The sequence below is a fragment of the Sparus aurata genome, chromosome 4 (assembly GCF_900880675.1).
Source record: "Sparus aurata chromosome 4, fSpaAur1.1, whole genome shotgun sequence".
NCBI classification, from domain to species: domain Eukaryota; kingdom Metazoa; phylum Chordata; class Actinopteri; order Spariformes; family Sparidae; genus Sparus; species Sparus aurata.
The window spans coordinates 10542947-10566736 of NC_044190.1; the positions used below are offsets into that span (position 1 = coordinate 10542947).

General features: G+C 41.0%; 2 protein-coding genes across 2 annotated transcripts; both read left to right on the forward strand.

The window, feature by feature from the left end:
- Positions 1–2749: 2749 nt before the first annotated feature.
- Positions 2750–7758, forward strand: LOC115579997 (homeodomain-interacting protein kinase 1-like). The gene is made up of 10 exons (XM_030413801.1): positions 2750–2766; positions 2919–3042; positions 3506–3616; positions 3769–3849; positions 3948–4096; positions 4200–5042; positions 5270–5358; positions 5444–5838; positions 5978–6849; positions 7538–7758. Exons 2-8 carry the CDS (start codon positions 2965–2967, stop codon positions 5683–5685), a joined length of 1593 nt encoding a protein of 530 aa, XP_030269661.1. The 5' UTR covers positions 2750–2766; positions 2919–2964; the 3' UTR covers positions 5686–5838; positions 5978–6849; positions 7538–7758.
- A 10201-nt stretch (positions 7759–17959) lies between these two features.
- LOC115579729 (high choriolytic enzyme 1-like) lies at positions 17960–19085 on the forward strand. Its single transcript, XM_030413339.1, has one exon. The coding sequence runs from the start codon at positions 18194–18196 to the stop codon at positions 18989–18991; it is 798 nt and encodes a 265-aa protein (XP_030269199.1). The 5' UTR covers positions 17960–18193; the 3' UTR covers positions 18992–19085.
- The last annotated feature ends 4705 nt before the right edge of the window (positions 19086–23790 follow it).

The window sequence follows — 23790 nt, forward strand, 5'->3', positions numbered from 1 at the left end:
TGTGTGTGTGTGTGTGTAGTATGTACTACACACACACACACACACACACACACACACACACACAGCAGGTCTACATATATATAGTAGATCTGCTGTGTGTGTGAGTGTGTGTGTGTGTGTGTGTGTAGTAGGTGTACTACTACACCTGCATGAATGTGATTATTATTATTATTCCAAAGCCTGTTTCAGGTTAAATCCTCTGTAAAACATAAATGAAAACAGCAAAACAAAAACCTTTATCTTTCTTTTATTGTCTAGTCTGATAGTCACAACTGAAAAATAACAGATATAAATCTAGGAATAAATAACAATTCATTTAAAAAGGCTCAGTGAGTGTTTTCACACATACTGGTGGTGTACAGTGATTTGTCGTTTGTTTTTCAGCTCGTACACACGTTTGTTTTCACTCTGGTCCAAACGCCACCACCGGCAGGGCTTCATGTTTCCATGACGACTGACCAGAAAAGACGCGCGTGACGTCATGTTTATGTGACTCCTGATTGTTGCACTATTTTGAGACCTGATCTCAGGGTGGTGTTGGTGCCACAGAAGATATTGAGCATATCAGGGTTACTAGGTCAAAATATTCTGCTCCTCTGCCACGACGCTGAGCGAAAAAGGATTATGGACATGCGACTATCCATTTTTGTCTTCTTCTTGCTGTGTTCGTTTTTTTCTTCTACTGTCTATTTGTATACAGTGCGCAAGCATGTTGCATGCTCTGTCTCTTGTCTCAGTTTTTGGTGAATTTCAAGTGCCACCTATAGGCCTACAATATGAACTACAGCGTGTTGAGTCATTTTCAATGGAACCATATGGATATGTAAATCCAAATCGTCGATGTGCTGGCAATTGTTTGATTGAGCTGATCACAGCAGTCAGTCCATCACTTCATCCATGGATTTCAAGATGAGCAACTGGACAGCCGCTGAGATCCAGGAGATGCTAGCGTCTCCTTGGTCTCTGTAGCTGTCTTGTTGTCTGCTTGTTGTATTAGCGCCAAGCTACTAACAGTCGCTACTTTCAAATTAAAAGCCCCCCCGCTAAGAACCCAGTTCTAAACTCCAATGGGGTGCAATGCAGTCTTGAGGCAGCTAACAGGAAGCTAGCACTTAGCAATTATTGCTGTGTCTCAGTTCAGGGTCTGCATCCTCTGAAGGACCCGGCCTTTGTGGTCTTTGAAGGCGAGTCCTTCAGAGAGACCTTGTTAACCATGTCAGCTGTTGTTTAATGGGACGGTCTAGCCCAGGCATGTCCAAACTATTCCACAAAGGGCCGGTGTGGCTGCAGGTTTTTGTTCCAACCAGTCAAGAGCACACAGTTTGACCAATCAACTTTCTGAAGACTGAGATCAGTTGATTAAATGAGTCAGGTCTGGTGTGCTGCTGCTTGGTTGGAACAAACACCTGCAGCCACACCGGCCCTTTGTGGAATAGTTTGGACATGCCTGGTCTAGCCTTTGGAGCATTTCCAGGTTGCTTCACCAGATGTTTTACCCTTACGTCATGATTTCTGTTGCCCAGGCCCGCGAAAGTGACGATCTATGCCCCATGATGTCGCCATTTTCTCTCTTTTTCGAGCGCAAAGAATCTTGGGATATGGGAGGCCATGAAGGATAGTAGGGGTACAGCCTCCAAAAAGATGTAAAAGAAGGCCGCATTTATGGGCTGCATTTGGAGGAGCCTCCTAACTGGGACAGCCTTCGTGTGGTGTTGTGACGTAATTTGCCTTCAAATGTGGCCTTCAGGATGCAGACCCTGAATTGAGACACAGCCAGCGTATGACTGACACTGGTATCCCGGGGCTAAATGTTCTTCTGACGCATATGTTGCATGTCACTGTTCACGGCCAACTTCGTGCTACATGTCACGTCACATGTTTACGCCTACCCCAGTGGCGGCTTTTTGGAAAAGAAGGAATATTACAGGTGGTGTCCTCCGTTTTAGATGGACAAGGCATCAGTAGCCTGCGTGTTGGCAAAAATGTTAATTTACAGCTTAAAATTTGTCTCGGCCTGTATTTTAAAAAAAAAAAAAGAAAAAAAAAATCAGTTTTTTTTTGCTTTAATCGCTGTATTGCATAGTCAAAGACACAATAACTGCCTGGTGCTAAAAGGCAATTCATTTTATTTAGCGGAATTAAATGATGTTAACGTAAAGATTTAGTGATTATTTGTATGCTACATTTGGAGCACCACAATATGAAGCTCTGCCTTTCAGCACTCTCCAAGACGTCCAGCTTCTACAGTTTTCCCTGACTCCACCCATGTTAACACATAAACTAACCGCAAATTACTAATCATGTCAAACTTGCCTGTGTCCCCAGATTTTCATGCTGAGAAAGATCAAGAGCCTCAACCTTGACAAACACAACATTGTCAAGTTCATTGATTGTTTTCAGACCAAATCTGGCAATGCATTTGTGTTTGAGTCATTGGATATAAGCCTTGATGACTTCATGGAGAAGAGAAATGATGCCCCTATGCTTCTGAGTGACATCAGAACCATCATCCAACAGGTATGAACACAGCACCATCAGATGGAGAGCAAAGCACTGAACACTCAGTTTCAGGCTTTTGTAGATTCTTACCGACCTTGTTCTTTCAGATGGCCACAGCATTTGATGCACTGAAGGAGAACCAGATAATCCACACTGATGTCAAACTGGACAACATAATGATGGTGAATCACCAACAACGGCCCTTTGAAGTCAAGCTGATAGACTTCGGTCTGGCCATTTCCACACTCTGCAACCACGAACTTTAAGGTATGGCACACTATTTGTATTATTATACTGGAGTGAGTTGGTAGTTTATTGTTTTTACCACGAAGAAGCAGCTGTAACATGTTATTTGCATGTGCTCACTTTTAAAAATATAACATTGTAAACATCCTGTAATGTTTCTCTTCCACATTCAGGTCTCCAGAAATTATTTTGAGCGGGAAGTTTTCTGAGGCCATTGATATGTGGACCCTGGGCTGTGCCATGTTCGAGATGATCTGCGGCCACGAACCATTCTCAGGAGATACTGCTTATGAAATGGTAAGTCATCTACTATAGTCAGACAATTTGTCAAATACTTCACAAAGACTTCACTTTTGCTCTAATTAGTGCTCCATGTATGTCCAACATGTATAATGAGTGTGTGAAGAGGGAATCAAAAAGATATTCAAGGACAATAGGGAATGAAAAACAGTCTTGTTCTTTTGTTCAAACAGATGGAAATGTCCTAAATTAACTTTGAGAATGACTGAAGGAATTTATTGAAAGTTTAGTGGTGCAAAGTACTTTGTACCTTAGCTACATCGGAGGTCTTAGCATTGACATGTTGTCACAAAGAGATCAGAAGCTTTCCAGGATTAACTGCCCTGCTCGGCCTCTGATTGGCTTACCCTTTTATTCTTACCCAACCTAACAGGCCATAAAGATACGGGCGGGTCATACTTGAGATAAATATTTTGCTTCCTCTTGCAGATTTTGATGTGATTCTCTGTTTAATCTATAGGTGCTGAGCATTGTTGAACTCCTGGGTCAGCCAGATGCAGATTTTCTTGCTGGCTGTCAGCGTACTAGGCTTTTCTTCAAATCTCTTGGCTACAGAAAGTGGAGGATCAAGGTACCACAATGAACCTTCTCTGACCTTTACAGAACTTATTTAATCTTTTATTAGTATATTTTCTTGCTGACATGTTAACATTTCAAAACACTCAACAGTTGATCATTCAGATTGATTTTGAGGAACGTACAAACACTTGATCCTTCTTTTAGACTCCCTCTGAATATTCTAAAGTTTGCAAGACAAGAGCCAGAAAGAAACACAAGTTCAAGTCTCTGGATGATATGAAAGCAGTAAGTATGAAGTTCATTGTCACAATGGTCAGTTGTTTTTTCATGATCTTGAGGATGAGTTGACTGATGGTGAAATTGACCAATGTGTCCTTAACTAGAAGCATCTGGAAGAAAATAACCCGACTGAGGCTGTAGAGAGAGAGCAGTGTATCGAGCTCCTGAAGGCTATGCTGACAGTTCATCCAAGCAGGAGGATCACTCCTCGTCAAGTCCTCACCCATCCATTCATCACAAAAGACTACCCAAAGTAAGTGTTCTACAACAAGATCCAAGAGGAAATTTACATTATTCTTTCAGATGCAATGACAATAACAGGATAATTCTGTGTGTGTGTGTGATTTCATTTTTAGTGTCCAGACTCATGTGCTCAAGACATCAAGAAGTGAGGACTGTGAATGTGAGCCTTCTGCTGCTCCTCTGAAGGATGAAGACAGCAGTACCATCCAACCAGACGGCTGCACTCCACCCCCTGGAATTCTGCCATCAGGTGTGATCCTGGTTCAGCCTGTGACCACTGAGAACACAACTCTGCTGGAAGATCAGGAGAGTGCAGTTAGTGAGCCTCCTACAACTCCTCTGGAGGATGAAGACAGCAGTACCATCCAACCAGACGGCTGCACTCCACCCCCTGAAATCCTCCCATCAGGTGTGATCCTGGTTCAGCCTGTGACCACTGAGAACACAACTCTGCTGGAAGATCAGGAGAGTGCAGTTAGTGAGCCTCCTACAACTCCTCTGGAGGATGAAGACAGCAGTACCATCCAACCAGACGGCTGCACTCCACCCCCTGAAATCCTCCCATCAGGTGTGATCCTGGTTCAGCCTGTGACCACTGAGAACACAACTCTGCTGGAAGATCAGGAGAGTGCAGTTAGTGAGCCTCCTACAACTCCTCTGAAGGATGAAGACAGCAGGACCATCCAACCAGACGGCTGCACTCAGTCTCCTGAAATTCTCCCATCAGGTGTGATCCTGGTTCAGCCTGTGACCACTGAGAAGACAACCTCACTGGAAGATCAGGAGAGTGCAGTTAGTGAGCCTCCTATCGCTCCCCTGAAGGATGAAGACAGCAGTACCATCCAACCAGACGGCTGCACTCCATCCCCTGAAATCCTCCCATCGGGCCTGATCCTGGCTCGACCTGTGACAGCCGAGAACACAACTCTGCTGGAAGATCAGGAGATTCCATCTAGGTAGGTGATGAAAAATATTATCACAATCTGTTGCCTTTATCTTTCATTCACTTCCAAATCAAATCCACATGATAGCTAGATCAAGATCTTTATTGCAGGAGGTAGTTAATGATTGTACCGATTTGGTCCTAAAAAGCCACCAGAATCAACAAAACTGAAAAGTGCCACGTGGCAGCTTTAAGATGCAATGACATTTACACGAATAACCTTTTTTTGTGTGTTTGTAGTTTTCAGTCTGTGCTGAACAAGACATCAGAGTCCTCAGTGAGCGATGCTGACGATAAGACAAAGTTATCTGAGGCTTCAACCACATGTGGTAAGTAACAGTCAACTCTACTTATGTCTCAATTGTTGTGCACTTTGATATAAGGCTGAGATATTTAATGTCCTTTGATTTTTAGAAGACACCGGGACAAAGAAGAAGGGGAAGAAGAAGAATGGCTTCCGACGTGTTCTCTCTTGGTTGAGGAAGAGGTTCAGCTGCCGTGTTTCCCCCAGGGAAGTGTTAAGTAATATTCTGTGTAGGGTTTCTTTAGCATCGCTTTCTGGGCTTCTGGGGAGTTTTCCAATCAAAATTGTCATGGTCTGCATGTTCTTCCCTTCAGGTTTTCTCCGGGTGCTCCGGTTTTTCCAACAAACATGAAATGTGTTTTGAAAAAAAAATATGCAGGTCATTTTGGGACAGATCTGATTGCAGACAATCACACATGTCAGTATTTGCTTGGAAAATCCCCAGATAGCCTGAATGCCCTCTAACAGAAATACTGCACATTTCCTGCAGTTAGTGAGCTGAAAGGTAGGTGAGATATCTTCCTCTGGTCATGACACACATTTCTCAGATGAGAAATTAGTTCAACCCACCAGAAATAATTGCAGATCTGAGAGGAAGTTTAAAGACAATAACAGGATATTTCTGTGTGTTATTTCATGTTTAGTGTCTGTCCTGACGACATCAAGACATCGAGAAGTTAAGACTCCAATTCTTCATGGCAGGATGTTGAATGATATACTACTTCTGCTCCTCTGGAGGATGAAGACAGCAGTATCATCCAACCAGACGACCGCCCTCCATCTCCAGAAAAGACTTTCAGCTGCCGTTTTTCCTGCGTTGATGAGGACCAGGGATGTGTTAAGTAATGTTCTGTGTAGGGTTTCTTGAGCATCGCTTTCTAGGCTTCTGGGGAGTTTTCCAATCAAAATTGTCATGGTCTGCATGTTCTTCCCTTCTGGTTTTCTCCGGGTGCTCCGGTTCTTCCAACAAACATGAAATGTGTTTTGAAAAAAATATGCAGGTCATTCTGGGACAGATCTGATTGCAGACAATCACACATGTCAATACTTGCTTGGAAAACCCCCCGTATTGCCTGAATGCCCTCTAACAGAAATACAGCACATTCCCTGCAGTCATGAGCTGACAGTAGGTGAGATATCTTCCTCTGGTCATGACACACATTTCTCAGACGAGAATGTGACGGGGTCCGTTTTTAGGGTTGCATGTGTTGTCACTTTGTTCATTTTAATTGTGATTTAATGTTATATTGCATGTTGTGTTTTGTGTTTTTTACAGAGTTTTGATTTTCATTTGGTTTTTACGAACTGACCCTGAACTCACCCAGCAGACAATCAATGTAACGAGCCACAGGTGGTGGCCAGTGCAGGTGTGACTCTTTTTTTTTCAGAGACAGAGACGGATAGAGACTGAGAGCGTTGGAGAGGAGAGGACGCCAGGATGGCGGGCACCGGGAACGCCGGGGTGGGTGCTGTGATACCGAGGATGCCAACATCAGGACGGCGGGCGCTGAGAATGGTGAGTGCTGGGCACGCTGGGGACATTGGTCACCAAGGATGCCAGAACGCTAGGAGGGCGGGCGCCTGGAACGCCCATTTCTGCATACCGTTTTTGCAAATTCGCGAAATCTCGCAAATCTACTATTTCAAACTCGTCCCAGGCGATTTCACCAATTTGCAACAAACTTTGCACACAGCATCTGTGGACACTCCTGAAAAAAGAGTTATTAAAGGAATTTTGATATTCCAAACAATACTCAAATTATGAAATAACAAATTCCTGTCATTTGAGGGTACCTGAAACAAACTGTAAATACTGCTCTAAATATACAAAAATATAACTGCCACACTTTGATTTTTGCTCCCATTTCTCTCACAAGTTGAAGCAAACAATTTTATAAAGATTTTCTTTTTTATGAACACAAAATAATTACTTCTTTCAGATTTTGAGCACACATTTGTTAAAATCCAATAAGCGGTCCACCTGACAGGTGTGGTAAATCAACACGCTGATTGAACAGAACTCAGACACAGGTCCTGGTGAGCAGCATGGGAAGCTGGTGATATTTCCTCTGGTTATGAAATTCATCCTTGAGTTAGAAAAGAAACTTTTCATTGAAGATGTCAAGACAAACATAAGAAAATGACCCTGTTTGTGTCTGTGATTTGGAGTAAGGCTTAGATCTTTAATGTCTTTTGATTTACAGAAAACATGGGGGCGATGGAAAAACATCAGAAGAAGAATGGCTTCCGACACATCTTCATCTGGATGAGGAAGACCTTTAGGCCATGAGTTACCACGAATGACGAGGATTAGGGATGTCACTGTCTCTCATTCTCCCTGTGTTTGCGGGGGTTTTACTCCGGGTGCTCCGGTTTCCTCCCACACTCATTCAGTCGATAAAAATTGAGATTGAATTTTATAAAACTGTCTCATGACTTTCATAAGGCAAGGTAGTAGGATTAGTATTCAGTATTTAGTCAGTGTTGGTTTCAGGTTTAGTATGTGAATCTGAGCTACTCAGAGGTCTCATATGTGTCCGGTATAAAGACGAGCTCACAGAGAACTAACAGCAAAACATTTTCAGCACATTTAAAACCAAAAAAAAAGAAACTCCACAGTACACGACCGGCTCTGCTCCAAACAGCACACAGACACAGCTGGAGAATAGCTGGTGAACATATTGGAACACTGAAACATGATCACGCACTCTCACATCATTTCCATATTCAGTGTAAAGTCAATTAATTTCCTTTCTTTTGTCTTATTGTAACGGCATGTCAGCACTGTGGGTCGTCCCTTAACTTCAATGGAACAGAGCTTAGGAATTTATTTATCTTTTTATTTCAAAAAGGGCTCACTGGTGTCGAGGGCCTTTGGCAGTATTGATAAGAAAATTCTCATGTTTTTGGGGATTTGAGCAAACCTTGTAGTTCTCGTACTGTGACTGTGATCCAGCCACACAGGGCCAGCTGTATGGAAGTGAATCTGATTTTGATTTCGAATTTCTGATACTGAATTTTTTTGCATTTAAATCAGACATTGAATATTAAAAGCCATCAAATTTCTTGCATGGATTTTTTTTTTAACCCAGAAATTTTTTTTGAATGTTAAATAAATCGAATGTAAAAAAATTTGATGTCTCAAAAAATTCAGTATAAAACAAGTCATGTCTTTTTTGTAACAGAGGTATATGAGACTCAGCAAATTACCAGATTGTTTTTTTTTTTGACAAACCATCATGTTATTTATTTGTGATTTAATACATTTTATTTTTTTTTAATTTAAATTGGTCCTCATTAGTTGTTACCTTGGCAACAAAGTACTGAATGACATAGACTAATTATATGCCATGAGAGAGACTTGGGACCAATCATTTTATATACATATTCACTGTGTGGCATTACAGGGATGGTTCGTGTTTTTTGAAGTGGGGGAATCGGTTAAATTTCAGTTTGCACCTTTATATGACCCCACTTATGTACTTTATATGACCCCACTTAAAAAACCCGAACTATCCCTTTAAAGGTGCTATTATGTAAGCCGTTATATAACAGGAAAAGAAAATACAGACTTAAACAACGTGTATGCATCAAATTGAGTTGACCATCTAGTTTCAGATGGAGAACCACTTCTGATGCTCCTGAACAGAGTTATTGTGAATACTTATGCTAAAACCTTGAAAAAATCTCTTGGAAATAAACCACTTCAGTCTTTACCATTTTATATGGGCTACTTTTATTAATTTCTGTCCTCGAAATGCATTCAGAGACTCAAAGGCTTAGATAAAATGTATAACGGAGACATGAAAAGAAGATGATGGTTTTTCAAGTGAGAAAAAAGGAGGAAGAAGCAGTAGAAGTGTGTGCCTCAATCGAAGGACATTATCCATGTCATGTTTTCTCTTTCAGGGCTTAATCAAACTGAGGGCTGTCATTTTGAAATTCAAAATAAACTCATGTTGCTGATGCAGTTTCCTTGAGGCAGTATTTTCAAACCCTTGTTCATAATATCTACCCTTTATTATCTACCCCAGCATGGGCTCCTTCACCATAATAGGCGTGTGCGCCGTCAAGCAGATGGATGGCAGATTACATAGCTCTGTAGCAAGTTATCCAGCTGTCTGTAGGGAATGTCTGGTAGATTCAAGATTAGTTAGACACACAAACACTGTTTGTTCAAAAGGAAGTGCCACTACTGTGTGGGTGAGGACTTAAAAAAACATCCCTAACAAATCTGACTGTATGCCAGCCAATGACAGCTGGGTAAAAAACAATATGCCACAAGAATGGACCAACACACACAGGAATGGATGGAGGAGAAGGAGTTGGATGAAAGGTGGAGGAGAATTGAATAGGTTCATCATGCTATTGCAAATCAATTATTCAAAAAGTGAAATTTAAAGCCAATTGATTTTTAGTTTTAAACATTAAAAAAATATATAGAAGTAGCAAGTTCATAACAGTAAACAAAACACAAAATCTTTACACCGGGATTCTTTTCTAAACACTAAAATACAGCCATACACCATCACAATTCAAGGTTCTCTCTTTTTACCAAACTAAGATGAGCTTAATTGCCGTCTGAAGTCATCGTAAAAGATGGAGGCACGAAGTCAGTGGGAGTCACACTTTCTCATGGGAGCCCAATTGTAGACCAGGCTGATCAGAAAGGAGACTTCTGGGAGCAAGTCTGAAATAGTTTTCTGCTGGAAGCTAGCCAATTAGTGGCTAGCTGATAGTGGAGCTGGAGAGAGGCTAGCAGGCTGGTGTCCAGCAGATGCAGGAGCTGGCTGGAGGCTGGAGCTTGGGCTGAGAGATGGGGGCCCCGGACTGAGGGTTGGCAGACTCCATGCTAAGCCCAGTGTGGGAGCTCGGACACTGGAGAGTAGTGGGCTGAGGATCAGCAGGATTTTGCAGGGATATTTAAAAATTCTTTAGCCTACTCAGACAGAAAATTATACAGCCATGGCTTAGATGACAGCTCCCTGCAGGCCATGTTGAGGGCTTCCTGACTATATTCCTTGGCCGGGGCCCTTCTCCAATAACCTTGGATGCACTGGAGGGCATAAGACAGATCATACAGTTCCTCTTTGAACAAGGCATCTGCTGGGTCCATGACTGGTTGGTTTATACTGTCACATGCAAAAACAGGACCCAAATGCAGACACAGGGGCAGGCAGACTCCACACAAAGAGTGAGCTTGAATGAAAGCTGATAATGACTAAAAAAAAACAACAACCAAGAATGCAAAGTACAAATCAGCACAAAACATGAGGAACAAAAAAAAAGAATGAACTGAACAGAGTTCATGGAGTGAGGCAAAGAAAACACAGGTAAGAGAAATGAATGGAAGAGCACTAGAGAACAGGGAAGGGGGTTATTGGCTGGAAAGGTTGGAAAACACCGGAAGGAGGGAAAGGGTAATGCAGGAGATGCAGTGCAGGTGTGAAACTCAGGTAACAGGGCTGGGCCAATTAGTCAGATTCAGGTGTGAGACAGGTGTGGAGACAGGTGTGGAGGGAAAATAAGGAGAAGAAATGAGGAGAGAGGAACGAAAAAGGGCCAAAACAACACAAAACTAGACAACAGATCAAACACACACACAATGAACCAAAATGACAGGACCGTGACAATAAACTAAATTAAACTCACCAACACAGTCTTTGTTTGTCTTTCCACAATCACAACTGGTTGGATCGAAATAAAGCTAAAATTCACACAGTGAGATGTAAAAATATTGAGGCTCTTCACAATGATTTGCTCGTTCTCATTTCTCTCTCCCTCCTCTACTGCTTCATGCCTCTCCTGTCCGCACCTGATTCGTCTTCTTGTCATAGTCCTGGTCAGAGGTGCTGTAAATCACCTCTGTACTCCATCCCCTGTCTTCAAACTGACCTCTGTTGGTCTCAGAGGCTGTGTTTAGTTCCAGTCTTTGTCCAGCCATGACTGAGCCCCACTGTCCTTGGTGACTCCCCCGTCATCTGAGGCTGCTGTGCGGGCAGACTTCTTTCAGCTAAAGGGCCACTTAGCTCCACGACTATCTAAGCTAATTGCTAACAGCAGGTAGTGGCAAGTGAGTAGTTTTGGAGCTACTTTTCAGGGGTCATCTGTTTGGCAAGCTCGTCAGTTACGCTACCAGCAGAACATACAAATACACAAAACACTCGCAAAGGATCATGGTCCCAAAGTCCAAATTCCCCAGCCAACCACCAGCATCGTTTAGTCAACATCATTTTAACTTATCCTTTTATAAACTATAATGGACTACAACATCATTGAACTGAAAATGTCTAAATGATTAAATCATTTATTCATTATTTTGTGATATAATTTAGTATTACAGTGATATAACCTCTCTTGTTTGCACAGGAACCGCATGGAACAATTGAAGTGTGCACCAATAGTCGAACGATGTGACACAAAGAGTTTTCACACGCCCCACGCAAGAAAAAACACGCAAAGAAAAAAAATACTCAGGAAGTAATTTCTTTTAATACAGAATTTATAACATAAATATCTAGATGATGAAGTTTAGGACTTGAGGTTCACTTCCTGTAATGGGCCGGTCGTGTTGCTGGAATACACATATAAGTCACTTTTAAAAAATGTGAATGCTTGATCATCAAAAACAGCACGTTGTGTTCATCATTTTGCACCGTTTCCTCATCTCAAGGGAAACAGGAGTCTCAATTTCATACTACATAGTAAATGTATTGCCTGCAATGTCAAAGTATGCTGTTAACTTACAATAAAGAATATACGTGATTTGTTTCTGCCAGAAATTATACAATTATGTACCGAAGCACACCAATCACGCGGCAGTCAAACTGTTTAAAGTACACTTAACGTTGTTAACACATGTACAGTAACTCGTATGAAATGTAGTTAGGAACTGGAATGACCTCACACACCTTAAGCCCTAGAACAGTCTCAGTTTTCAGCTTTATTTCATTCAAAGTAAACACAACACAAGGTTATACACAGGTCACATTCAGGTGAGTCATGATCTGCAAACCAAAGGCTGGCTACCATAGTTAATCTAGTAGTGCTCGACACAATTGTTTCATAAATATGTTGTTCCTTAGTTACACCAAAGTGGGACACTCACTACATATTCAGACATGTAGTATATATAAGTTAACAGATTCTCGTCCACACTGGTCAGAAGTTTTATAACTTCTATAATAGCCAGAAATGTGGGTGTTCACCACAGCGGGGCTCTGGACAGCACGCCCTTCCAGCTGCGAGAATCTGCCACCTGCAGCGGTACAGGAAGACAGTGAGAGAATTCAAATGAACACATGCATCACTGGAACAAACAGACACATGTTTTTTTACTACACAAAGAAAGTAATATCTGGTAAACAATTATTATCATGTGTAACGTTTGCCAGATTTACACAAAGACCCAAATAGTCAAGAACGTGTTGTACACAGTGTTTTTACAAAGGTGTTAAAGTTTCTTAAACGTGGCCCAGGACAGAAGAGTGACTGGATCTCAAATGCCTCCTCGATGCTTCTTGGGAGTGTTCACACCTGTACTTAGATTTGTCCATTTGTGATCAGATTTAGGTCGGATGGTGATACAAAGTGTGAGCAGGGCCAGTTTGTACTTACATTAAACTGAGAAATCCCAACAGGCAGTAAAAAGCATTAAGAGTGCAGAAGCAAAGCAGACTTGGAGAATTTGTGAAAACATTCTGTAACTTGAGATTGTTGTTCTTGAGACTGTGGCATCTTAACTATCCGTCTGTTAATTAGATTAAAAATCCAAATTTCTGCTGACAGACCTCGGCTTTATAAGTAAAATCATAAGCAAGGCTGCAGTGTGGTAGGAGGACATGCTTGTTGGTCCAAGCACAAGGAACCACAGTAACAAAATGCCTCTGCCTTGAACTTTAAAGTAACTTTGAATCGAAATCGTGCATCCATCTAAGATAATCTGAGCTGACCAGAATGACTCACCTGCATCCTCTTATGAAGAAAACTCAACTTCTGGTTGAGACATTCGATTTCCTGAGACAACACAGAGAGGCCATGGTCAGTTTCACCAAATAAATAAATAAATAAGTAAAATAACATTTGTCACAAGCAAGTTGCCAGGGTTACACTCACAAGCCTGTCTGTGTCGTGGTCAGCATTGTGTTCCCTGTTAAAGAAGGCCCAGAGGAGAGGTTACATACCTGGCTTAGTTTTTCAGTGCGCCTGAGTTTGATCTGAGGCAGGAGCTCCTCCAGTCTCTGAATCTGTCATCAAACACACAATCTACATTCATTTCTGGTTGGTGGTAAAACATCTAAAGTAAATTGTTCAAGTAGAAAAGAAAATAGGCAAACCTGAGCCTGTGCACCATTAATCCGTTATCTAAATACTGTAAAATCTGAGTGACTTTACTTAAAATAATTGAGATTTACTAAATTCCTGATTTAAAGCACTTATTTTTCCAGGTTTAAGATAATTACTAGATTTCTTCCTTTACAATGTATACTTTTACACACATGCAACAATGCTGTATTAGTACCATAACCCAGCCACTAGTTACTGTGTCTTACCCTCCTGTCAACAGTCTGTAGCCTGGTCTTCATGCTCTTGTTGATCACAGTCATGGGGATGGTTCTGGGCTTAGGACGAACTGAGAACAACAACAGGAAACTGAACTGAGAACAGACATAAGGACTTCGCCTTTTCTTCAGGATGAATTAGTCACTTCAGTGACGTGTAAGCAGACAAGGCAGCACTCTTACATTTCTGCAGTGCAGGTTGAAGTATGAACAATTCCAGGAGTTAACAAACATCTTTAGTAAAGGACTGTTCAGCCTTTTCATATTTTGCAATTCAAAATGTGTGATTTAAGTCGTAATCTAAAGTCATATTTATACAGAAAAATGTGTAATTACATTATCTAATGGGTTATTAGTACATAAACTAGCATTTTAACTGCCAACATTTAACTTACAGCATGTGTCTTTTGCTATTTTTTTGCTTTAATTAAATATGTTTATAATACAGTTCAGTATATGGAATCCCATCAGTGTGCACAGTGATGCCAATACTGCAAACAATGTGAGACACTGCACATAAGCATAGAACATGAAAACATCCTATGATAATAACTTAACACAGAGGAATAAAAAATGACTGAATTCACCAGAGGAAACACAGTTGTCTTATTTCTAACAGGTCGATACTATATCATCAAATCTAATACGGATTTTGCTTTCGCTAGCAAATGGCAATTTTAATGTAAATAAATTAGTTTTGGTTATTAGATATTTTGCTGTTATAATTGATATGACCAAGTCCATGGCATAATTTAGGAATTTCAGCTTAGTGATTTATTGCAGTCCTACAGTCCTACACACACAACAGTTAGTGTGTGTGTGTGTGTGTGTGGGTGGTGCGTGCGTGTGTGTGTGTGTGTGTGTGTGAACGCCAGTGACTGAGAGACATTTAATTAAATATATTTTCTGATGTCTGTTGTATAAATCTTGTTTGTAATAAATTATTTTCAGTGTTTTCTTTGCAGCTATTTGTTTCCTTTTCAATAAAGTAGAGCTGCTCTGTAGCAGCAAATAGTTACACTTGTTTCATTTTTCTTCCATTCCAGAATGCATACAAGTAAAATACCTCACTGTTCATGGGAAAGTGCAGAATGTCAGCTTTGGTTTATTATCAATGTCCATCAGTCAGACTTCACCTGAGGTTATTCCTTAACAGGTCACTTTAAAGATAGCATGCAACAATGTCTCTAAAAATGTATTACTAAATGGCACTAATCAAAAGTTAAAGACAACACAAACCCCAGCCACAGTCTGTTCACCCTGCTGTCCTCTGACAAAACATACAGCAGTACCTGCTCCTGAACTCACCCTCATCACTCCACCATGAGAACAGTTCTTCTTTAGCACAATAAAGGGACAACCTGCATTCCATCGTACAACCCTGTGTTGTTGAACAACAGATGAATGAACCTTGAACTCACCTCAACATGATTTCTAATTAGGTTCTAATCAGACTGAAAACATCTAAAGTCAAATATGATGTTACTGACGAGCTGACAATCCAGCTTCGTGGGAAACCCCTGAGACCTGAACCTGTCCTCAACAAAACACTCCATGTGTCCTGTTCACGAGGACAACACTGCAACCATGTTGTGTTATTGTTGTAAACCAATCTGGATACTGTTTATTCTGACTACAACTACAACAGTAAAGAAAAGAAAATGACTTGCTCCTTTTTAGACCATTAGACTAACTTGAGCACTGGTCTAAAAGACAGGCTTCATTCCTTTCAACAATGTAGTTTTATTAGACGACCCGTTCAACAGTACTATGAGAGAGCAGGGAGAGATTTAAATGACCAACAGATGATATGAGCTGTCTAACTGTTGTGTCCACATGTTGATGTGTAGCTGTGATCGTCCATTCACTTTCTTAACAGTCAGAAATTACACAACTTCCTTGAGCACCTCCTTCGTTTCTCCACAGTGATTAAACACACAGAGCATGGTCACTGTAGGCCATTTGGGGCCTTCAGGGAACTTTGGTTCATCCTACTTCCTGTGTCTCACAACCATCGTCTGCACTGTTTCCAGATGAGCTCAGTGGATCTTTATAATTCCTAAATCACCGACATAATATGTGTCACTGTGAAAAAGACATATGCAGGTCTTGAGTGTGAGAAAACAAATGAAGTTGAACAAATGAAGGTGTCACTCGCAGTCATCTGGTTTGGTAAACACATCTGCTTACAGCTCTATGAGTGCATAACCACTTCATAATAAACATCATTAATAAATGGCTTATTTGTAATTAATTAAACAGGTAAATGCTTATTTCACTGTTCACAAAGAATGATGTCCATTATAAACCACATATTAAACATTTAAAAGTATTAAACATCAAGTGCTACCATGTATTTATTTTAAGAGATAGAGCCATCCTCAACATGACCTGTGCATAGTTTAAAGGAATAGTTTGCCTTTTTGGGAAATACTCTTATCTGCTTTCCTTGCCAAGAGTTCAGTCTGAAGATTGATATCACTCTCACATCTGTACAACAAATACATCAAACCACGTTCAGAGGCCAGTTAGCCTAGCTTAGCACAAAGACTGGATGCAGGGGGAAACAGCTAGCCTGGCTCTGCCAAAAAACAAGAACATCCTGCCTCCCAGCAGCTGTAAAGCTCAATTATTAACATTTTCATATATGCGTGGTTAATCTGAACAACAATAAAAATGTAAATCAGTGACAGATTTAACAAACACTATTTAATGTTTATATTCATGAGTTTTAGAGCTGCAAAGCTAACCAATATCAATCTTATCAAACTTTTGTCAAAAAAAGGCAATATGTGCACTTACTACCTACCACCCAACATATTACACTACTAGCTACCCTATTAAAGGGTAATTCCACCAATTTTAAACATTAAAGTATGACTCCAGATCTTGAGGAGTACTACTGCATATGTCAAAAAAGTGGTATAAAACATCATTTATCAGATTACATGCAGCTTCCCTGTGAGTCACAAAATACTTTACAGTACTTTTTTCCAACATATGCAGTAGTACAGTACTCCGCAGACCTGTAAACAGACTTTGATAGCGCTGTGTAATGTAGAAGCCTAATAGACCGGCCCCTGTCCAGATCTGTACCCACAGTTTACTAAACAGATCAAAAGCTGAGTCAGCTCTTACCATGCTGAAAGATCTTGGCCACCTCAAGCACGTAAGGCCTGTGGTGGAAAAAAAAAACATGCCAGAGTTGATATATAAAGTGCTTAATACATGTGATAATGGGTGGATGATGTATAGAAATATAGAATAAAATGTCTCCTCACATATGCTTGCTGTTAGCAGGGATCAGGCTGTTCAGAGGGATCAGACAGCCACGGTGGTTCCTAATCTGTAAACAGACCAAAGCAGAAGCAAACAGTTATTTTTCATTTTGTTTAACAATATTCAGTGGACCAAAGCATTTCCTGAGTCATTGTACCTTTAATATGGCATCAGGAGAGTTTAGACCAAAGGTAGACATGATGATCTGAAAAGAGATTATCAAAAGATATAATATTGAATACACCACAGGAATAACTCTGTTGTTATTTTTTGTGTTAATTCGGTTTGTTAATATTTGACATTTTTCATGAGATGAACAAGAACAGGACTGGTCAAGTTTCATGTTGTGTGTGTGAGGCAGACTAAAACATAGTTGTAAAAATAAAGAAGCAAAATAATCACAGCAACTGACAGTAATGATGAAGAAGCTTCCTAAATACTGGCACATGATTAGTACAAATAACAAGAAACACATTAGTTTTCATCCAACTAAATGTCAATAAATCCTGCTGAAACTTTAATAGATGGATGGATGAAGCAAATATTACTGCAAGTGCTCAAAACATTTTTATCTGTTCATAGCCTGATGATGTATTTGTATTTATTTGCATCGTAACTATTTAATTATACACAAATGACATGGAACAACTAGAGGAGCTTTCAAAGAGACAATGATATTTATCATTCTGTTTGAATTAAGGTTAGTTTGACAGAGATGATGTGACGTCTTGTTGGCTGAAGACCTTGTAATGTGTTTATCTTGACAGAAGCTGTGTTCATCCATCTAATGACCAGAGATAACAAACACTGTTTAAAAAGTAGGTTTGTCAGTGGAGTCCTCCCCTCAGAGGTTTATTTAGGCCTAGCAGTGAGGACCCCAACCCATAATCCTCCTGCAGACACACCTGTAGAGGAGAGTATAAAGAGCCTGGACTGAAGTGAGTCCCACATCAAGCTTCACAGAGTCTCTCCACAGCAGCTCTCCTCTGAAGCTCCACAGCCTCCAGACCGACCCTGAAGATGACTCCCTCTGCCAGCCTGCTGCTGCTGCTCCTGCTCGGCCTCTGTCAGGCACATCCTCTCCAGGAGGAAGGAGGCCAAGGAGAAGAAGAAGAAGAAGACCCAGACACCATGGACATCACCAGCAGGATTCTGACCTCCAACAACGCCACCGATGAGATGCTGCTGGAAGGAGACCTGCTGGCTCCCAAGACCAGAAACGCCATGACGTGCTGGTCCCAGAGCTGCCTGTGGAGGAAAGCTTCCAACGGCTACGTGATGATCCCCTTCACCATGAGCGGTGCGTTCACCAGCTGGGAGAGGCAGAAGATCGACAGAGGAATGAAGGCCTTCCACAGCAGCACCTGCATCCGCTTCGTCCCCCGTCAGAACGAGTACGACTACATCAGCGTGGAGAACAGAGGCGGATGTTTCTCCGCTCTGGGCAGAACTGGAGGCAGACAGGTGCTCTCTCTCAACAAGCAGGGCTGCCTCTACCACGGCATCATCCAGCACGAGATCAACCACGCTCTGGGCTTCCAGCACGAACAGACCAGGAGCGACCGCGACTACTACGTCAGGATCAACTGGCAGAACATCGACCCCAACATGGCCTACAACTTCTACAAGAAGAACACCAACAACCTCAACACCCCCTACGACTACTCCTCCATCATGCACTATGGAAGAACAGCCTTCTCCATCCAGCACGGCAGGGACTCCATCACCCCCATCCCCAACGCCAACGTGCAGATCGGCCAGAGGCAGGGCATGTCCTACTGGGACATCATGAGGATCAACCTGCTCTACGGATGCTGATAATGATGCTGATGCTTTTCTAAAGCTGCTACAACCTGTGACATCACAACTAAAGATTGTTGCTTCTTTCACCATGTTAGTTCAGATGTTCAAATGTAACCCTGAGTGCTAAATGATCTGTAATAAAGGTGATGCAAAATTACTGATTTCTATCTTGTTATTCGTCTCTATTTCTTTGATTGATAGCTCAATTTTGTTTTCCCCCAAAAAGAGATAATTTGTTTCCACAGTTTGCATCATTCATGCCTCCAGAACACATATATAGTTACTGTACAACACCATGCAAAGTATACATTTCTACAGAATAAATAGTGTGTTACTGTGATAGGCAAGCTTTAGCATTCAGCCCCACTTTGGCAGAGTGTACCAAACTGCAACAATGTTAAACAACAGGTGAAACATGGTGACATAGTACAAAATCTCCCCATCTCTCCCCTTTGTTTGCATTCATGACCGACATCGCTGTTGTTCCAAACATCTGGCCCCTCAATTAGTAGCCAGTTTGTTGAACTGGCTAACATTGCTAAGGCTAGCTAGTTAACGTTGTCTTTACTAACACTAGCTAGCTAATGTTTACATTGCTAACACTAGCTATCTAATGATAACCCTACTAATGCTTACTAGCTAATGTTAGCTATGTTAGAGTCTTGTTTTTTTAATAGCAAAACTCTTGATCACTGATACCAGAGTGATACACTAATGTTTGACCAACCTTAGTACAAGCTAGAACAGACATAAGCAAAATAACCATTTTGGACCTGAAAAATATAAAAATTATCAATAAAAAAATCAAAAACCTTTCTACAAGCTCTGTAGATACATTATTAAAACAAAATATTTGTCTGCACAAAAATGTTTAAAATGACTTTTATACATCTCTAACACATTCTGGGATGTAATTAAATATACACACGTTTGCAGTATATCCTATACTGAACTGCTGTGAAACAACTCCCAGGATATGTAGCCAAAACCTTTGTTTTAGACTGTAGAGTACACACATATGACAATATATTTAATGAATGAAACAACATGTGTCCAGTCAATGCAGGAACAAAACCCTCTGATAATGTAGGACATATAGGGGGATTAATACGGCCCTCTAATAAACTCTACTCGGTATTGATATCTTTTAAATCATGTTTGATCATTTAATGTAAGACTGGCTATACAGTGATTTTTTAATTTGAATAAGGCAAGGTTACTGTAAGTTTATCAGCAACAATGATGAAAATTAAGTTGGTTTAAGTGTCAACAGAGACAGCTATCAACAAAATCTGACAAGGTTTTCTGGTAATTACGCACGCATGTCATTTTCTCCTCTATTGTTAAATCATAAAAAGTCTTAATTGTTGGATCATTTGGTTAAAAAAGGACCGCGTTACTCACGTCAAGCTTTAGAACAACACATCTGGTGAAAGCTGATCAAAATGTATCAAGGATAAACCTCACTAATCATTAGCCCCACTTTTTTAACCCTGACAGTTCCAATGGTGAAGAAGAAGTCAGCTGCTGGGCTTTTTCCCATCATGCCTCCTTCCTCTGGAATAACCTCCCAGCTGACATCAGACAATCTGGCTCTACTGACACCTATAGATCTGAACTCAAAACGTACTTCTTTGACTTAACCTTTAATGAGTCCTTGACTTCACTATCCAGCTTCTTCAGTGGGTCGGTCTCAGTCTCAATGAGTTCCTGTAGTATTAGAATTCACACTGTCCTGCAGACGAGAAACAATCTGTTTATTCGGATTAACATTGCATTTCTCTAACTTTTGTTTTTGTTTGCTGTTCCCATACACTGCAAGCTGTGTTGCTCCTTCACTCTCTATAGCTTCCTCCTCTTCCAGTCTTTTCATTCAGGCTCTCTTCTAATGGACCACAGGCCCCTGGGACCATCTGCCTCTCCTGGCTCATCCTGCCTCACATATTGATGGATCTGGATCGTCATGCTCTGGGCTCCGCTTGATCACTGCTCTCCTCGGTTTTACTATCTCCTCATATCTGTATTTGAGTAAAATGTGATGGCTCTTCACTCTTCACTGCCTTCTTTTTACTGCTAATGATCTTGTGTGTCCTGCCCTCTTCCAGGTCACCACGGTGGAGAGGAGGTCGCGTGGCTCAGGCACCACTTGGCGAGGCCTCGGCCTGCACAGTCGTTCTCTTGGATCCACATACTTTTACATATATTATGTAAATTGTATCAGATATTCTGTCAATGCAATTTGTAAATTGTGATTTTGTTGTTTTGTTCTGTAAATGCGACATCTATTGCACGTCCGTCCCTCCTGGGAGAGGAATCCCTCCTCTGTGGCTCTTCCTGAGGTTTAGTCCGTCTTTTTTCCGCCTGTTAAAAGTTTTTTTTGATCGAACTGATACGTTTTCCTCACTTGAAACGAGAGTCTTAGGACAGAGGATGTCGTTCACTGTACAGTTTGTAAAGCCCACTCAGGCAATGTGATTGTGATTTTGGGCTATATGAATAAAATAGATTTGATTTGACTTAGTGTCTCTCATGTGCAAATGTTACAAAAAATCTAAACCCTGATCCGTTTTTTCCCTGTAACAAACTCAAGTTTTATTCATCTAGTTAGTAAGTGTTTGTATGTGGCCTTCTGGATTTGTTCACCATGGTAACAGCGTGGCCGTTGGGCCGACACTGTAAGCTCGTCAGTCAGTGCACCACTTCAGTCTAGACTGAAACATCTCCTCAACAACTGGATGGACGACCATTCAAATACTATACAGACATTCATGGTAACGAGAGAATACATTGTAGTGACTGTGGTGATCCCATAGCTGGAACAGCAGGCCCTAACTTTCCCTTATCCAGTCAAATATCTAAAGTTGTACATGATGCATTGGCTCAAACATTTGTGCAGATATTAATGGTCCCCAGCAGATAGATCAATAGATCCATCTTCTGGGGACCATGAATGATTCCAGAAGATGGATGGATTGGTTGACTGCTTGTATTGTCAACTCGTAGGTGAGCCATGACAGATCATTAGAAGTAAGAAGCTAACGTTGGGCTATAAACAGACTACATTGTGTTGCTTGACTGAAACGTCACCACCATTAAGCATCTTAGTACACAATTACTGCACGTTTCCTCTAAGTTGATCAATGTACAAGTTGTAAAGTTAAGAGTTAGAATAGGTTGCAACTCAAATCTGCCTGTAAAGATGGAGCAGTGAGTGGATGAGGCTCCATGTTCGGCATGATGACGTCTGATGTCCCCGACAACTTCTGGAGTCTGATTTTGCCGCTTGTTAGCAACAGCTGTTTTTAAGAAATGTACACACTTTAATTCAATCAATAATTCAACTCAGGGACATTTAATGATGTATTCAATGTCGTAAAACAAAATGTGTAAATATTTTAAGCCTGTGGTAACCACAGACCTTATTTCAGGCATTTTACTTTGAGACAAGGGAAAGCAGAAGGGCAAAAATGCAAACAATTTCTGGGTTTTTGGACTAAACCCGCAACTACAAACTAAACCACTCTATTAGGGAAAATAAGGTGTTACCTCACTGATAAATTGGAGGTGTGCATCCTGTCGCCTGCAGCGCTCCAGCTAACAGCTCCTTCTTGTTCCATTACTCCCACAGACTGAATGAAAACACTCCCAGACATATTTAAAATTGATCCTCTGTCAACAAAGACGGTAAATATCTGCTTTTTTGCTCTGTAGACATATTTTGCTGAACAACAGCGGTGATAACTGAAGACACTGCATTTCCTGTGTTGAGTTTACTCCAAAATAAAAGTCAACCCGCGTTTTTAAATAGAAGAGGTTTTTATTCAATTACATATGAAGGTGTGGACTGAATATGTGCTAGCTTGAAACTACTAAAGAAAGGATTAAATAAAAAATCATATTGCAGGCTGGATTCTATTATATTTTTGACATCAGGTCGTGGTTTGGATGGAAGCGATGGGGACTCCTGTTCTAGAACCACCATGAGGTTTACATTCATGATGTTGACAGAAACGTCTCAATGACTATTTGACAAACTGCCATGAAATTTGATGCATATATTCATGTTTTTTCTTGAAGGTTTTACCATTCTACATGCTGATGGCAGCAGACATCCTTCATGCTGTTGCCAAGGAGGGAAAAGTTCAAGTCAGACGATTTGAAGGACGCTTGTTATCATTTCCCCCCATTTGTGCTTCACCACAGACGGTTTCTTCATTTTGCTTTCCAAGACTGCCACTTTCAGTCCCTCCCCACACTGTTTCCCAGGTGCATAGCTGCAGGCCTCTTGTGCCTGTGCATGATTCAGATTCAGCCTTACCTAGACGACTGGTTGGTTTGTGCACCATCCTGACTTCTGAACCCTGTCAGAGTATCACATCCAATTTTGTTGTTTTGAACATGGTCACTATGGCCTGTCCATCAATTCAGCATCATCAGGTCAAATTTTAATTCATCCAAATGTGAGTTTATGACCAAATACCTCTGGAATTAAAGATTTTCCCAACATTCATTGCTTATTATCAAATACCAGCATGCTAAACTATGGTTGCGAACATGGTAAAAATGATCTTATAGCTGAAGTTTTTCTATTCATTCTCAGGGATTTATGGACATTCATGTTGAATTGACATTAGAGATTCTGCCATAACCATAAAAAAGTGAGTTCTCTTGGTTGTAGCAGTGTGTGTATGTACATGTGATGAGTTAATCTTGACACATCCTAACCAGTAAAGCTGTGTTCATCCATCTAATGACCAGAGATAACAAAGACTGTTTAAAAAGTAGGTTTGTCAGTGGAGTCCTCCCCTCAGAGG

Excerpts from the sequence above, each read along its gene's own strand:
- LOC115579997 (XM_030413801.1), top strand. The coding sequence starts at position 2,965 with ATGTGGACCCTGGGCTGTGCCATGTTCGAGATGATCTGCGGCCACGAA. Across the intron at positions 3,617-3,768 it reads ACAGAAAGTGGAGGATCAAG|ACTCCCTCTGAATATTCTAA; the intron begins GTACCACAATGA and ends TCCTTCTTTTAG. Across the intron at positions 5,359-5,443 it reads TGAGGCTTCAACCACATGTG|AAGACACCGGGACAAAGAAG; the intron begins GTAAGTAACAGT and ends TTTGATTTTTAG.
- LOC115579729 (XM_030413339.1), top strand. The coding sequence starts at position 18,194 with ATGACTCCCTCTGCCAGCCTGCTGCTGCTGCTCCTGCTCGGCCTCTGT.